The 16,739-nt window shown below is 44.3% G+C and overlaps 1 protein-coding gene across 3 annotated transcripts in view; it reads left to right on the top strand.

The window, feature by feature from the left end:
• usp24 (ubiquitin specific peptidase 24) overlaps positions 1–16,739 on the top strand; it is a 260,396-nt gene that overhangs the window by 120,605 nt on the left and 123,052 nt on the right. For all 3 annotated transcript variants that reach the window (XR_011948152.1, XM_072510705.1, XM_072510704.1), the window contains exons 17-22: positions 1,372–1,521; positions 9,633–9,764; positions 10,103–10,214; positions 12,129–12,205; positions 15,740–15,880; positions 16,655–16,708. Coding sequence is in view for 2 of the 3 variants with exons in the window: in XM_072510705.1 (XP_072366806.1) it covers positions 1,372–1,521; positions 9,633–9,764; positions 10,103–10,214; positions 12,129–12,205; positions 15,740–15,880; positions 16,655–16,708 (666 nt within the window). In the remaining variant the exon portion in view is untranslated. The remainder of the gene's footprint in view (positions 1–1,371; positions 1,522–9,632; positions 9,765–10,102; positions 10,215–12,128; positions 12,206–15,739; positions 15,881–16,654; positions 16,709–16,739) is intronic.

Genomic DNA, 16,739 nt, shown 5'->3' with positions numbered 1-16,739 from the left:
GGAATTAAAGTCATCTTTCCATGGTAGTCTTGCTAATCTGGTACCTACATTAATGTGCAGGGCATTATTAAAGAAATTAAATGTTTTGAATTTATATAATCTATCCATACCAAAGTCCTTCATAGTCAAATAATCATTGTTATGTACTTGGCAGATGTTGATAGACCAGCTAGCCTGGTGCATTGATAGACATGAAGGGTTTGGCTGTTATTGGGGGTTGTGGTACATCGTGCTCAGCTTCAGATAGCTTTCAAAACCAATCACCAGGGTGCTTCTGGCTGGACAAAGTGTCTTTTACTGGTACACCGCAACTTTGAAAACTAGATCCACCAGTACATCTGCAGGTCTGGTCGCCCCTAATGTGTGCCAGCCCATTCTTGTATCTGAATTTGTGTTGAGTTGGACTCCATAATACTCACTTACAAGATCAAAGAAAGGTGAAAGCCCATCATAATGAATGCACCCAAGAAGTTAGAAGAATTAAAACCACTTCTAACTCCTGGGTAACTATGGTACTGGAACCAATATGTTAGGGTATTCAACCACATTTGAACACCTGCATCTTCAGCTAATCCCTTTGATAACAATTGCTGCTTCATTTATAAGGACATCAGTGAAAAAGCTTTAACGGTGTTTGATTTTGGATCTGTTCAACCGATTATGTCAGGAATTTGGCATTCGATTTTTTGACATCATTCCTTCAAATCATCTGTCATTTTGAGCCATGCCAATTTATTATAATTTTGATTGGGGCGGCACAGTGGTTAGCACTGCTGCCTCACAGCGCCAGGGACCTGGGTTCAATTCCAACCTTGGCTGACTGTTGAGTTTGCACATTCTTCCCCACGTCTACATGAGTTTCCTCCGGATGCTCCAGTTTCCTCCCAAAGATGTGCAGGTTCAGTGGATTGGCCATGCTAAATTGTCCCTTAGTGTCCAAAGGTTAGGCGGGGTAATGGAGTTACAGGGATCGGATGAGGTAGTGGGCCTAGAGAGGATGCTCTTTCAGAGGGTCAGTGTGGACTCGAAGGGCCAAATGCCCTTCTCCTGCACTGTAGGGATTCCATGATATTTTAAGCTAATTTGTGTCCTTCATATTTTTAATTCCTGGGTTGTATCTCCACTAGCATTATAGCTTCCCAAGTGACTTTTTCGACTGATATTTCATTACTAGGGTTTTTGATTAACATTGCCCAAACTAATTTCACCTCAAGCCAACACAACTGTTATGAAGAGAGGAAACCTACTTTAGTTTATTTTCTCTTGATTTCTTCAGTTGAAAGGACGAGAGTACCCAATCCTTCAATGTTGTATATTTCATGTAAAATGAGGTTGGTTTTTAGTGTTTTGCTTCTGTTTCTCTTTTTCCAGAGCATTGTCCAAGATTTGAAGAAGAACTTTGAAATAGTGAAGCTGGTTACAAGTAGCCTTGTGGCTTGCCATCGACTAGCTGTTTCTGCAGCTGGTGCAGGAGGACTGATGGGTATGACGATCGTTGATGGCAGATACACACATCAAGATGTAAGTGTTTCAGGGATAATTCACAACGCGTGCATTCAATTTGTAATGTAACCATAGATTTTTATATATGTTCGACTAACTAGATCACGTACCAAATGAATGATCACAAAATATACCAGGTCTCTCTCAAGTTTGATATTAGGAGTTTGTTTAAACTAAAAATCATTGTGTAAATACAGGTTTGAATTTGGGAGACTCGGATTCTCGACAACTGACCAGCGCAAGCTTGTTGTCATTTTATAATGCCTTTGATTGAAGCTGCTGTTGTCAAGTAGACTGTTCCTTTGGGCCTGTTAAAACTTTAGCAAAATTGCTGCCAACGTTTTATCTGGAGCAGCACTTGTCTTGTTTTTCTGCAGGAAGTTTCATTTTTCATATTAACAGTTCCTAGTTCTCATCGTACTGAAGTTAAAATGTCCTTCTGTTTGGACTTCAACTCTGATCTTTGCAACACAAGCACTTATCAGAACCATAGAATCCCTACAGTGCAGAAGGAGGCCATTTGGCCCATCGAGCCTGAGATGACCGTCTGAAAGAGCAGTCTACCTTGGTCCACTCCCCGCCCTATCCCTATAACATCGCACATAGATCATGGCCAATCCACCTAACCTGTACATCTTTGGACTGGGAAGAAACCAGAGCACCAATGTAAACACTGGGAGAACGTGCAAACCCCATGCAGACAGCCACCCAAGGCTGGAATTGAACCCGGGTACCTGGCGTTGAGGCAGCAATGCTAAACATTGCGCCACCATGCCACTCTTGTTTTTAAAAATAAATTTAGAGTACCCAATTCATTTTTTTCCAATTAAGGGGCAATTTAGCATGGTTAATCCACCTATCCTGCACATCTTTGCGTTTTGGGGGTGAGACCCACGCAGACACAGGGAAAATGTGCAGACACCACACGGTCAGTGATCCAGGGCCGGGATCGAACCCTGGTCCTCGGCGCCGTGAGGCATGTCACCCTTGTTAACACGATAGCAGATCTTCACCTGACATTAAAGTACAGCTTGTTGACTGAAATAATTATTCTTAATAATAATCGCTCCATATATTGTTCCTGATTTGAACTTCAAAATCTTGTTTAAAAACATCTTCAGCGTTTCCGGGTGCGGCGATGACCAGCTGAGTCGCACGTTTCGGCAGCTCCCAGTGAAACGGACTTTTGGGCTCTTGATAGGAGCCCCAACGGCAATTTTGACGGCTAAAAACACTGTGCGGTAAACCAGAAGGGAATCCCCCCTGGACACGGATGAAAAAAGGAGGAGAAAGTGGCCGGATTGCAGTGGATCCTTTAGAACAGCGGCAAGGAAGGCAAGCAAAAACCAAGATGGCGGCGGAAGGTGGCAGTTTAACATGGGGCCCTGAACAACAAGAGTTCTTGAAATGCTGTGTGGAAGAGCTCAAAAAGGAAATGAAGAAAGAGCTGTTGGCCCCTATATTACAGGTGATTGATGGGCTAAAGGAGGAACAAAAAACCCAGGAGCGGGAGCTTCGGGTCGTGAAGGCAAAGGCATCTGAGAATGAGGACGACATACAGGGCCTGGTGGTGAAGACGGAGACGCATGAGGCACATCAGAAACGATGTGTGGAAAGGTTGGTGGCACTGGAAAACAACGCAAGGAGGAACAACCTGAGGATTCTTGGTCTTCCTGAAGGTGTGGAGGGAGCGGACGTCGGGGCATATGTGAGCACGATGCTGCACTCGTTAATGGGAGCGGAGGGCCCGGCGGGTCCGTTGGAGGTGGAGGGAGCATACCGAGTGATGGCGCGAGGGCCGAGAGCAGGAGAAATTCCCAGAGCCATAGTGGTGAGATTCCTCCGTTTTAAGGATAGAGAAATGGTCCTTAGATGGGCAAAGAAAACTCGGAGCAGTAAATGGGAGAACGCGGTGATCCGCGTTTATCAAGACTGGAGTGCGGAGGTGGCGAGAAGGAGGGCGAGCTTTAATCGGGCCAAGGCGGTGCTTCATAAAAAGAAGATAAAATTTGGAATGCTGCAACCGGCAAGACTGTGGGTCACATATCGAGGGAGGCACCACTACTTTGAGACGGCGGATGAAGCGTGGACTTTTATTGTGGAAGAAAAACTGGAATGAGCGGGTTATTAAAAAGAACGTTTGAGCAAAGTGGTGGGGCAAATGTGGGGGGCAAAGAGGGGGGTTAAAAAGGGGCGAAAGAGGAGTTTTATGTACTAATCCTGCGATGTGGTAACTTTTCTCTCTCCCACAGGTGGTGATGGGGGAGGAGGGGAGGTGGAGGAGATGGGGCGTTGGCCATTGGGGGCGGGGCCAAGGGAGAAGCGCGGGCTTGGTTCCCGCGCTATGATAATCATGGCGGGAATAGAGAAGCAGGAAGGACGGGGCGTCGCACGGTGCGAGCCGAGGTCACGGGGGGAAGCCGAGGTCGGCCAGAGTTTGCTGACTTCTGGGAGCAACATGGGGGGAATAATTACGCTAGCGGGGGATCTAGCGGGGGGGGTGGTGGGAGGGGGGAATTACTGGGTTGCTGCTGCTGGGGAGAGGGGGGAGCTGATATGGGAGGGGATGGGCGGGGGGGCACCGCCTGGGGGAGATACAGCTGCGTGGGAACCGGGTGAGGAGCTGGAAAAAGGTGATGGCTAATCGACAAGGGAGGGGGGGGGGGGGGGGGGGGGGTAGGAAGCCCCCCAACCCGGCTGATCACGTGGAACGTGTGAGGGCTGAACGGGCCGATAAAGAGGGCACGGGTACTCGCACACCTTAAGAAACTTAAGGCAGATGTGGTTATGTTACAGGAAACGCACCTGAAACTGATAGACCAGGTTAGGCTACGCAAAGGATGGGTGGGGCAGGTGTTCCATTCGGGACTAGATGCGAAAAACAGGAGGGTGGCTATATTAGTGGGGAAGCGGGTAATGTTCGAGGCAAAGACTATAGTGGCGGATAACGGGGGCAGATACGTGATGGTGAGTGGCAAACTACAGGGGGAGACGGTGGTTTTGGTAAACGTATATGCCCCGAACTGGGATGATGCCAATTTTATGAGGCGGATGCTAGGACGCATTCCGGACCTAGAGATGGGAAAGCTGATAATGGGGGGAGATTTTAATACGGTGTTGGAACCAGGGCTGGATAGGTCGAAGTCCAGGACTGGAAGGAGGCCGGCAGCAGCCAAGGTACTTAAAGATTTTATGGAGCAGATGGGAGGTGTAGACCCGTGGAGATTTAGCAGACCTAGGAGTAAGGAGTTCTCGTTTTTCTCCTATGTCCATAAAGTCTACTCGCGAATATACTTTTTTGTGCTGGGAAGGGCGTTGATCCCGAAGGTGACGGGAACGGAGTATACGGCTATAGCCATTTCGGATCACGCTCCACACTGGGTAGACTTGGAGATAGGGGAGGAAACAGTAGGGCGCCCACCCTGGAGAATGGACATGGGACTAATGGCAGATGAGGGGGTGTGTCTAAGGCTGAGGGGGTGCATTGAAAAGTATTTGGAACTCAATGATAATGGGGAGGTCCAGGTGGGAGTGGTCTGGGAGGCGTTGAAGGCGGTGGTTAGAGGGGAGCTGATATCAATAAGGGCACATAAAGGGAAGCAGGAGAGTAAGGAACGGGAGCGGTTGCTGCAAGAACTTTTGAGGGTGGACAGACAATATGCGGAAGTACCGGAGGAGGGACTGTACAGGGAAAGGCAAAGGCTACATGTAGAATTTGACTTGCTGACTACGGGCACTGCAGAGGCACAATGGAGGAAGGCACAGGGTGTACAGTACGAATATGGGGAGAAGGCGAGCAGGTTGCTGGCACACCAATTGAGGAAAAGGGGAGCAGCGAGGGAAATAGGGGGAGTGAGGGATGAGGAAGGAGAGATGGAGCGGGGAGCGGAGAGAGTGAATGGAGTGTTCAAGACATTTTATAAAAAATTATATGAAGCTCAACCCCCGGATGGGAGGGAGAGAATGATGGGCTTCTTGGATCGGCTGGAATTTCCCAAGGTGGAAGAGCAGGAAAGGGTGGGACTGGGAGCACAGATCAAGGTAGAAGAAGTGGTGAAAGGAATTAGGAGCATGCAGGCGGGAAAGGCCCCGGGACCGGATGGATTCCCAGTCGAATTCTATAGAAAATATGTGGACTTGCTCGCCCCGGTATTGACGAGGACCTTTAATGAGGCAAAGGAAAGGGGACAACTGCCCCCGACTATGTCTGAAGCAACGATATCGCTTCTCTTAAAGAAGGAATAGGACCCGCTACAATGCGGGTCCTTTAGACCTATTTCCCTCCTAAATGTAGATGCCAAGATCCTGGCCAAGGTAATGGCAATGAGAATAGAGGAATGTGTCCCGGGGGTGGTCCACGAGGACCAAACTGGGTTTGTGAAGGGGAGACAGCTGAACACGAATATACGGAGGCTGTTAGGGGTAATGATGATGGCCCCACCAGAGGGGGAAACGGAGATAGTAGTGGCAATGGATGCCGAGAAAGCATTTGATAGAGTGGAGTGGGATTATTTGTGGGAGGTGTTGAGGAGATTTGGTTTTGGAGAGGGGTATGTTAGATGGGTGCAGCTGTTGTATAGGGCCCCAATGGCGAGCGTGGTCACGAATGGACGGGGATCTGCATATTTTCAGCTACATAGAGGGACAAGGCAGGGATGCCCTCTGTCCCCAATATTGTTTGCACTGGTGATTGAGCCCCTGGCGATAGCGTTGAGGGGTTCCTAGAAGTGGAGGGGAGTACTTAGAGGAGGAGAAGAACACCGGGTATCTTTGTATGCGGACGATTTGCTACTATACGTGGCAGACCCGGCGAAGGGGATGCCAGAAATAATGCGGATACTTGGGGAGTTTGGGGATTTTTCAGGGTATAAATTGAACATGGGGAAAAGTGAGTTGTTTGTGGTGCATCCAGGGGAGCAGAGTAGAGAAATAGAGGACCTACCGTTGAGGAAGGTAACAAGGGACTTTCGTTACCTGGGGATCCAGACAGCCAAGAATTGGGGCACATTGCATAGGTTAAATTTAACGCGGTTGGTGGAACAAATGGAGGAGGATTTCAAGAGATGGGATATGGTATCCCTGTCACTGGCAGGGAGGGTGCAGGCGGTTAAGATGGTGGTCCTCCCGAGATTCCTCTTTGTGTTTCAGTGCCTCCCGGTGGTGATCACGAAGGCTTTTTTAAAAAGGATTGAAAAGAGCATCATGGGTTTTGTGTGGGCCGGGAAGACCCCGAGAGTGAGGAAGGGATTCTTGCAGCGTAGCAGGAATGGGGTGGGGGGCTGGCACTACCGAGCCTAAGTGAGTATTATTGGGCCGCTAATATTTCAATGGTGAGTAAGTGGATGGGAGAGGTGGAGGGAGCGGCGTGGAAGAGATTAGAGAGGGCGTCCTGTAGGGGGACTAGCCTACAGGCTATGGTGACAGCCCCATTGTCGTTCTCACCGAGGAACTACACCACAAGCCCGGTGGTGGTGGCTACACTGAAGATTTGGGGACAGTGGAGACGGCATTGGGGAAAGACTGGAGCCTTGGGGGGGGTCCCCGATAAGAAACAACCATAGGTTTGCCCCGGGGGGAATGGATGGGGGATATGGAATGTGGCAAAGAGCAGGAATAACGCAACTGAAAGATCTGTTTGTGGATGGGAAGTTCGCGAGTCTGGGAGCGCTGACCGAGAAATATGGGTTGCCCCAAGGGAATGCATTCAGGTATATGCAACTGAGGGCTTTTGCGAGGCAACAGGTGAGGGAATTCCCGCAGCTCCCGACACAAGAGGTGCAGGACAGAGTGATCTCAAAGACATGGGTGGGGGATGGTAAGGTGTCAGATATATATAGGGAAATGAGGGACGAATGGGAGACTATGGTAGATGAACTAAAAGGGAAATGGGAAGAAGAGCTGGGGGAGGAGATCGAGGAGGGGCTGTGGGCAGATGCCCTAAGCAGGGTAAACTCGTCGTCCTCGTGTGCCAGGCTAAGCCTGATTCAGTTTAAGGTATTACACAGGGCGCATATGACTGGAGCACGGCTCAGTAAATTTTTTGGGGTGGAGGATAGGTGTGCGAGGTGCTCGAGAAGCCCAGCGAATCATACCCATATGTTTTGGTCATGCCCGGCACTACAGGGGTTTTGGATGGGGGTGACAAAGGTGCTTTCAAAAGTAGTGGGGGTCCGGGTCGAACCAAGCTGGGGGTTGGCTATATTTGGGGTTGCACAAGAGCCGGGAGTGCAGGAGGCGAGAGAGGCCGATGTTTTGGCCTTTGCGTCCCTAGTAGTCCGACGCAGGATATTGCTAATGTGGAAAGAAGCCAAGCCCCCGGGGGTGGAGACCTGGATAAATGACATGGCGGGGTTTATAAAGCTAGAGCGGATTAAGTTCGTCCTAAGGGGGTCGGCTCAAGGGTTCACCAGGCGGTGGCAACCGTTCGTCGAATACCTCGCAGAAAGATAGATGGAATGGAAAAAAGAAGGCAGCAGCAGCAGCCCAGGATCTTGGGGGGGGGGGGGGGGGGGGGGGGGGGGGGAGGAACCAGAAGGACTCTCAGGGTTGTTGATATATACTGCATAATATGTATAGGTCGTTGCTACAGATAATTATATATTGGACTGTTAAATTATATTTTTGGAGAGTGTTACTTGTGATAAGGCAGTTGCCAATTAGGGTTAGTTTTCATTTTTGTTATTTATTATTTATTCATTTTTTGTTTATAAAATAGGTCATTGCTATTTGTGTTGTTATAATATTGTGTAAAGGATGCACAATGTACTGTGTTGGTTGACCAAAAATTTTCAATAAAGTATTTATAAAAAAAAAAAATCTTCAGCTCTAACATCTGTTCAATCCGGATTAAGAAATAGCTCATTGATTTGAAGTGGCAATATTATTGTTTCTTCTGTTGAAAATATGCAGTATTTAGTTTTCTCCCTCAGCTTTGATATTCGGAAAAGAAGCTATCTTTTCCTCTGCTTCACCTAATTGATTTCTCAATTTTCTGAATTGGTAATTGTAGATTGAGTTCTAATTTGATGCAAAATCAGAAAATGGTAGAAATGCAGGACTCGCTGTCCTGAGAAAGGACAAGTTAATGTTCTCAATGTAGCCCTTCATCAGAATTTATTTAATTCATATTTTCTCATTGCAGATGCTAATTGATGTTTATTTTTTTTAAAAATGTTATAGATTTTAGAAAAGCTTCAGTGAAGAATGGCCAGAATGATTAGGAGGCTATGTTGTGAAGTAAGGCACAAGTGACAAATGTAATATAGATCTTCAGAGTAATGAAACGTATGGCCAAGAACGAAGTAAACTATTTATTTTGGATAGCAAGCGTAGAATTAGAGGACAGAAAAATCACAAGTTTCAAGCAAGGTTAGAAATTAGAACATTTATCCCAATAAGTTAAGTACTAGTAGAACAAACTTCCAGAAAGGCAGCTCATGTGTTAATTAACATCTATAAAAGGAACTTGACTGATATTTTTCTTTCGACTGCTTTTTGCTACATTTTAGTCCTAATTGAACCATAATCCACCACAGAGTTTGCTTTTCCCAATATATGAATGTAATTTTCCTATAGTATTTTTGCAATTTGCCAAAATTCCACAATTTGTTAATATAAGGAATTTCCTTGTGTAGCACCTAAAGCCACATAAAAGAAAGACGTGTCTTTATATGGTGTTTTTCATCACCAACACCGGACGTCCCGAAACACTTTACGTAGAATCTATAGAATCCCTACAGTGCAGAAGGATGACATTTGGTCCATCAAGTCTGCTCGGACCCTCCAAAAGAACACCGTACTAGCCTCACTTACCCTGCCCTATTCCTGTAACCTCTTTGGGCACTAAGGGGCACGTTAGCATGGCTAATCCTAACCTGCACATCTCTGGGAGGAAACCCATGCAAACACATGGACAATTTGCAAACGCCACATCGACAGTCTCCCAAGGCTGAAGTTGAACCCTGGTCCCTGGCGCTGTGAGGCAGCATTGCTAATCACTGTGCCACCGTGCTGCCAATGAAGTACATTTTAAAGTGTTGCTGCTGTAAGCAACAGGCACCCAAATTATACTCCGAAATCCCCCACAAAAATAAATGTGATTTATTTTGTTGTCTCTGTTTTTATCGCAGTACCTAGAAGCCCATCTGAGGTTTCTGGCATTTTTTCTTCAAGAAGCCAGTCTTTACATAGGCTGGAACCGTGCCAAGGAGATTTGGGAGTGCCTGGTGTCTGGATCAGATATTTGTGAACTGGATCGAGAGGTACAATGTTTTGTATTATTTATTGATCTGCATGATATAATGTGCTCTGTATTGTTATCAGATCTCTAGATATTCCTCTTTTTAATAACCTGACATTTAACTTTAGAACCCCCTTTTACCGTCCATCCTTGCCAGAAGTCGATCTGACATTTCTCACTGCTTCTACATTCAGGGATGGTTACAGTAAATGGTCTATAAAAGGGATTTTAAAAGTTTGCTTTTTCTTTGCATTGATCAATTAATACACTTATTATTACATGTAAACTTCAGTATTTTTCAAAGGAAGCACCAGACAATGATTGAGAAATATAACTCTTTTCTGAACAAACCTTCTTTAGTTGTGTTTTGAATGGTTTACCAAAGGACATGGAGACTTGGAAAGTGATATTCAGCAACAGCTTTTTAAGGAGAAAATCCTCAAACTGGAACCCTATGAAATCACTATGAATGGTATGTATGTATGGCAATTTAACTCAGAAGAACAAATTTAACTTCCTTCCATTTTGAGCATTTTTTATCCTTGGGATGTTTTAATGCGCTTGACAGCCAATGCTTTAAAGTGTTGTAATTGAGGGGCAGCACGGTGGCGCAGTGAGTTAGCACTGTGGCCTCATGGCGCCGAGGTCCCAGGTTCGATCCCGGCTCTGGGTCACTGTCCGTGTGGAGTTTGCACATTCCCCCCGTGTTTGTGTGGGTTTCGCCCCCACAACCCAAAAGATGTGCAAGCTAGGTGGATTGGCCACGCTAAATTGCCCCTTAATTGGAAAAAAATGAATTGGGTACTCGAAATTTTTAAAAAAATGTAAATGTTGTAATTGTTATTTTGACGACAAGTACTTTATAATTAGGTGCTAATTTGAAATATTTGCCCATCAGTTTACTAATGATGACCTTGTGCTCAAATAGCCATGTTGCTAAGAGATTTGTTTGTCATATTTCTTGGGAATTGGTTGGAATGAGAAGATATAAGTGAGTGAAATGGGGCAGGTAAAACTTAAGTGTGCTGAGATTCCCATAGTATGGAAACAGAAGTTTATGGAATGTAGGGTTATTACCCTACCTTTAGTATTTTTTGCCTTACTTTAATTTGTCCTGGATCTCCCTGCATAGACGGGTGGTGAAGCAACAACATCTTTTCTATCCTAGGCTGCCTTTGGCAACTAATTTGCATTGTGATTGATGGTTTACACCTTGCAAAATAATTTTGTATGATGCATTTCTACACTAAATTGGCATTTAAAAGAATTAGATGAGATCTTATTGAAACATACAAGATCCTGAGGAGACCTGGCATGGTGGATGCTCAGAGGATGTTTCCCCTTATGAGAGGGACTAGAACTAGGGGGGTGCACTTAAAAATAAGGGTGTCTCATTGCAGATGGAGATGAGGAGCGGTCTTTGCTCTGAGATTCGTTAGTTTGTAGAATTCTCTCCCCAGAAAATGGTGGAGGCAGGTTTGTTGAATATGTTTAAGGCTGAATTCAGTAGATTATTGAATGACAAGGGCTTCAATAGTTAGAAGGGGTAAACAGGAAAGTAGAGTTGGGCCTACAATCAGATCAACCGTGATCTTATTAAATGGCGGAGCAGGCTCGAGGGATCAAATGGCCTACTCCGGCTCCTAATTCTTGTGATCCTTGGGGTTCGCAGTCTAAATGTTCTTTAGGTAAACCTGGATCATTCATTTTCAGTACATGGTCATAGACGTCCTTGTTAAAATATCACCTTCTGTTTATAAAGGTTGTGTGCTATATTCTGCTTTTTTATTGACTTTGCTTTTGCCATTGGATCTTCAAAATTCAAATGTAATCGTGAGCAATTTCAATTTCCTGCAGCTATTTCCAGCACAAGTTTTTGTTTTCACTGTCCGTCTTTAGAACTCCATATTTTATGTTTCTTGAAGACTTTTCTGCTTTAAGGAGTTGAGCCAGACATGGAGAAGCAGTTAGTTTAAATTACTTAATACTTATGGAAGATATATTTAAAATAGTTATTTACTCATGTGTCCCACTGCCCTACTGAGTGAATGAGTGATTGGTCTGATGCAGGTACGAAACAAGGGGTTGTATGGGAATGGTACGGTATTCTTTCTCCTTGCATTTGGCAAGTGGCCAATTGAAGGTCCAAACCATCAAATTCATACTACGAGGCAGTGTAGTAGTTCATAATAAAGAAAGTAGGTAACATGCAGCACATAACCTTCTCATTGAGTTGGATGATCAGCCATGATCATAATGAATGGCGGAGCAGACTCGAAGGACCGAATGGCCTCCTCCTGATCCTATTCCTTGTTTGTCTTGACTGATTCAATGTAGCTCAGTAACCAGCAGTTCTATAAATTCATCCTGGTGTTCTCTTTTTTAGGGTTTAATCTCTTCAAAACTTTTTTTGAGATTGTAAACCTTTCTGATCATCGATTGAAAAAACAAGGTGCTCAGCTGGTAAGATGTTTTTCATTTGGTGCTTGTGCTGAAAATGTTGCTTGGGCATTTAAAGTTTTCCCTCTAGATTGAGAACAGGTCAAAATAGAATGGAGTGATGTAGCAAATGGAACAGGGTTGTCATTTTTATGTTGTGATATTGTATGATGGATTTTTTTACGGCCTTTAAATTCCACCCTCTTCCCTCAGAAAATGGGAGTGACTTCTGTCTGACAACCACATTGTCTTTTGGGAAGAATGGGGTGGTAGTGTAAACATCGTTTTTTAAAAAAAATGCCAATTTTTCGCTCCGTGATTTTCAGGTGGACCTCAATTTGGGCATTGAGAACTCCACCCATAACCAGTAGGAGCGTAAAGAATACAAGTTAAGAACATATACAAGCTTTTTTTTTTACCCAAACGCCATTTTGATTACTAATCACAGTTCTTAAAATTGTCCACATATAATGGGTTTCACAAATCTGGAAGAGATATCATTTTCTCTAATTTAAAGGGATCCTCAGGTAAAAAGCTGGACATTTTTGGAAGACAATTTGTTTCTATCAGGCTGTGCTTTTCTAGGGAAGCTGCCAGTTATGTCACTTGCTGAAACCAACTAACAGCTAACACAGCATTGCTAGTTGTAGTCAAGTTCCTGAACGTTTTTGCCCTCCGCTCCTTCAAAGCTGCCACAGGACATCAACATCTGTCAGTGTACAGCTCATGCTTACGTAAAATTGTTTGCTATGGCTGAATTGTTTAACCACATTCCTCGTGGTATGTACAAGTGGTAGGGTAGTGTTCTAAGGCTTTCTCAGCTCGCAGGACTAACCAGCCTCAATAACTGCATGCATTAACCCCTTCTTCACTGCCACTGTTAATTACATGGGTTTCCCCTCCTTTAGTAAGCAGCATGTGTGTGATCACCAGCAGTACATCATGTGGGCCTGTGCCTGCTGTCGTGGAGGTTGCCACGGCACGTACATCTTGTGTCAATCCTCCATCTCCCTCAATCCCTCAGCTCTTTCACAGCAGGTCAAGCTGGCTGCTTTTGTTCAAGGCAATCCCTTGTGGTTTTTCTTAGAAACCCACGCTGACTAACTGATCTGCACTACAACCAATTTTAATCCTTGGTTAGAGCCCCTATTGAGAAAACCATTGGACTCCTCAGATGACCTTTCTGTTGCCTGATGCAGCTCACTGAGTGTCTCTTGATCATAGTGGTTTGTTCTGTGCTGCATAACTTCACTCTGCAAGGGGGCAAAAGATGGAGCTACCTTGGACATGGGTCTTCAGTATGATGGAGGTGATGATTAAGGTGTTGAAGAGTTGAGAGGGCAAGTTTCCTGCAGGAAGCACTCACTGCCAGCAGCTTATTGAAATGTGCTTCAGCTGAATAATCTATGTTCCCTATGTCTCCCCCAATCTTCCTACCTGCCAATAAATTGGATCTGTCCAAATATGAACAATGCTACAATCCCAACTAACATTAGAAAGTCAGAAGCTGCTTCTGGATATAATGCTTTTGGAAATTTGTGTGTGAAGATTATAATTTACCAATTGTCAACATCATATAATTGATCACTCAGGTGAAATACGTCCGTGCCAATCACAGGAACAAGAATAAATAATTTAGTAGCTCCAGCGTGTTCCACCATTCATTGCAATTATGGTGAATCTGTCACCTAATTCCCACCTTTGCCCCCATCACTTAACACTGAATAACCTCACGCATGCTTACATTGAAATCCATAAAACACTGTTTTTTGCATATCCTTGTCTTAAAAGCACTTACCAAGCTTAGTGCTTCAACAAGCTACTCCAGTGGCTATGGCATGTGTGTTAAAAGGCTGCTTTGACTTATTCGATGGCATGTGTGATGCCTGTTGATGGCTTGGAGGTGTTTTGACCCCAAGATGACCAGGATGCAGACCATGGTAATTTCTGAGGCAGTCTTATGCACTTGGCTTTCTGGAAGGGTAACTAGATCATACTTAAAATGGGAAATATATACCTCCCTTTGCACCACTGACTCTCATGGTGCTGTGTCTCCATTTTCCAGCTGATCTTCAGGCTGCCTTTATATAGCGGTGGCCCCGTTGGATTTCCCTCCCTCCCAGAAGATTAATTGCCAGCAAGCTAGCTCATAATATCAAAATGAATTCCAGCTGCAAAGATCTATCTGATCTTATCCTGCAATAATGGGTTAGGTGTAACGGGCATCTGATTTATCTGATAATCAAAATATATCCCAGCAAACCTTGGTCAGCAGAGAAGGCAGATAAGTGCCATCCTTTTTCAGCAACACAGTTTTATTTGTATAAGGCGGCAGGGTGGAGTAGTGGTTAGCACTGCTGCCTCACGGCGCTGAGGACCCGGGTTCAATTCCAGCCACGGGTCACTGTCCTTGTGGAGTTTGCACATTTCGATTTGATTTGATTTATTATTGTCACATGTATTGGTATACAGTGAAAAGTATTGTTTCTTGCATGCTGTACAAACAATGCATACCGTACATAGGGAAGGAACGAGAGACTGCAGAATATAAGGTTACAGTTATAGCAAGATGTAGAGAAAAGATCAACTTAATACGAGGTAGGTCCATTCAAAAGTCTGATGGCAGCAGTGAAGAAGCTGTTCTTGAGTCAGTTGGTACGTGACCTCAAACTTTGGTACCTTTTTCCTGACGGAAGAAGGTGGAAGAGAGTATGTCCGGGGTGCATGGGTCCTTAATTATGCTGGCTGCCTTTCTGAGGCAGCGGGAATTGTAGACCGAGTCAATGGATGGGAGACTGGTTTGAGTGATGGACTGGGCTACATTCACGACCTTTTGTAGTTTCCTGCGGTCTTGAGGAGAGCAGGATCCATACCAAGCTGTGATACAACCAGAAAGAATGCTTTCTATGGTGCACCTGTAGACATTGGTGAGAGTCGTAGGTGACATGCCAAATTTCCTCATTCTCCCTGTGTTTGCGTGGGTCTCACCCCCACAACCCAAAGATGTGCAGGCTAGGTGGATTGGCCAGGCTAAATTCCCCCTGAATTGGAAAAAAAAAACTTGGGTACTCTGAAGTTTAAAAAAAAAACTTTTATTTGTATAGTACTTTTAACATAATAAAAACAAGTTGCTTCTCAGGACCATTATGAAACCAGACATGAAATTGAGACACACAATGAGATAATTAGGACAGATGACTAAAAGCTTGGTCAAAGAAGTAGGAAAGCGAATGCCTTGAAAGGTCACCAACACAAACTGCATGGGATGGTTTATCATGTGTAGAATATCCCCAAACCTGCTCTGGCTTAAAATGAGCATGTTCTGTCGATAACTGAATTGTATTCATGGAAGGAATTGACTGCATGAGTATTTTATACAAACAGTTGTTGAAGTGTGTGCCTCGTGCATTACTTCCCAAAAACAGTGGTCATTATTTCAGTTGATCTGTACTGCTAAGGACTGTTTTAGGAAATGCATGGCACAATTAAGAAATTTAAATGAGTTGCTGCTTGGGTGGGGACAATTAACTGCTGTACCTTTTTGTTTCCAATGACCAGCATGTTGAAAAGCTGGAGCTAACAGGGATGGACTTCATCTGGAGAATTGCCATGGAGTCACCAGATGAAGAAATTGCCCATGAAGCAATCCATCTGATCATTAATTACAGCTACATCAGCCTCAATCCCCGTTTAAAAAAGGTACACTGCAAAAGCCAAGTGTGTCTGAAATGGATATCCTGACAGGATAAATGATTCTTTACGCTTAAATGCCCCTCAAGAGCATTTGGACAATAACTGTTGGCCCAGCCAGCAGTGCCATGAAAGAATTTTTTAAAATTGGTTAAATTTACCTTTAGCCTTTAACATTCCATGAGCTTTGCGTCTGTCTTCATAGCTTTCTCTCTGACTTGCAAATCTTGAGTGTTTTGTGAGTTTATTGCATCAATTCATTAGCCATAATTCTGATTCTTTCAAAAAAATGAAGTGTAAGCCGAGGACCTTCTATTGTAGTGGATACTGATGAAGGTTACGCCAGGAAACTGAAATTGTCTAGCATTAAAATTGTGTCGAATGATTTTGCTCATTAAGTGTGATGCTCTATTAATTTATATGTGGAGATTGAACTGTATCAGAAAATGAGTAAAACCATGCCAGAGCTAAGTATTTTGGCACTGCTTCAGATTTTTTAAAAAGTGGGCTGCGTGACAAGAAATTGCCAAATGTGAAGAGTATCATCTTTATTTCTGCTACTTAATGTTCCTTATAAATGTGCTTTAAAAAAGGGTATATGGTGAGGAAAAATTGCTTTTGCATTCAAACTGGGATTACAGCTTGAGGATGCTCCATTTTGAAGGTGTTTAGTTTCTCTGAAGTTATTGATAAAACATCAGAAATGAATTCCAGATATAAAAAATGTCATGTCGGTCGTCAAAAATCCAAAGACTGCCCATTACCACTTTATTTCTCTTTCAGGACTCTGTTTCCCTTCATAAGAAATTCATAGCAGACTGTTACAAACGTTTGGAGGTAAGTGGAGAATCTAAATCTTGGTGTTTTA

Source organism: Scyliorhinus torazame, chromosome 7, assembly GCF_047496885.1.
Source record: "Scyliorhinus torazame isolate Kashiwa2021f chromosome 7, sScyTor2.1, whole genome shotgun sequence".
In the NCBI taxonomy this organism is placed as follows: domain Eukaryota; kingdom Metazoa; phylum Chordata; class Chondrichthyes; order Carcharhiniformes; family Scyliorhinidae; genus Scyliorhinus; species Scyliorhinus torazame.
Note: the sequence above shows the minus strand (reverse complement) of the source record. Positions and strands in the feature narration are given on the sequence as shown.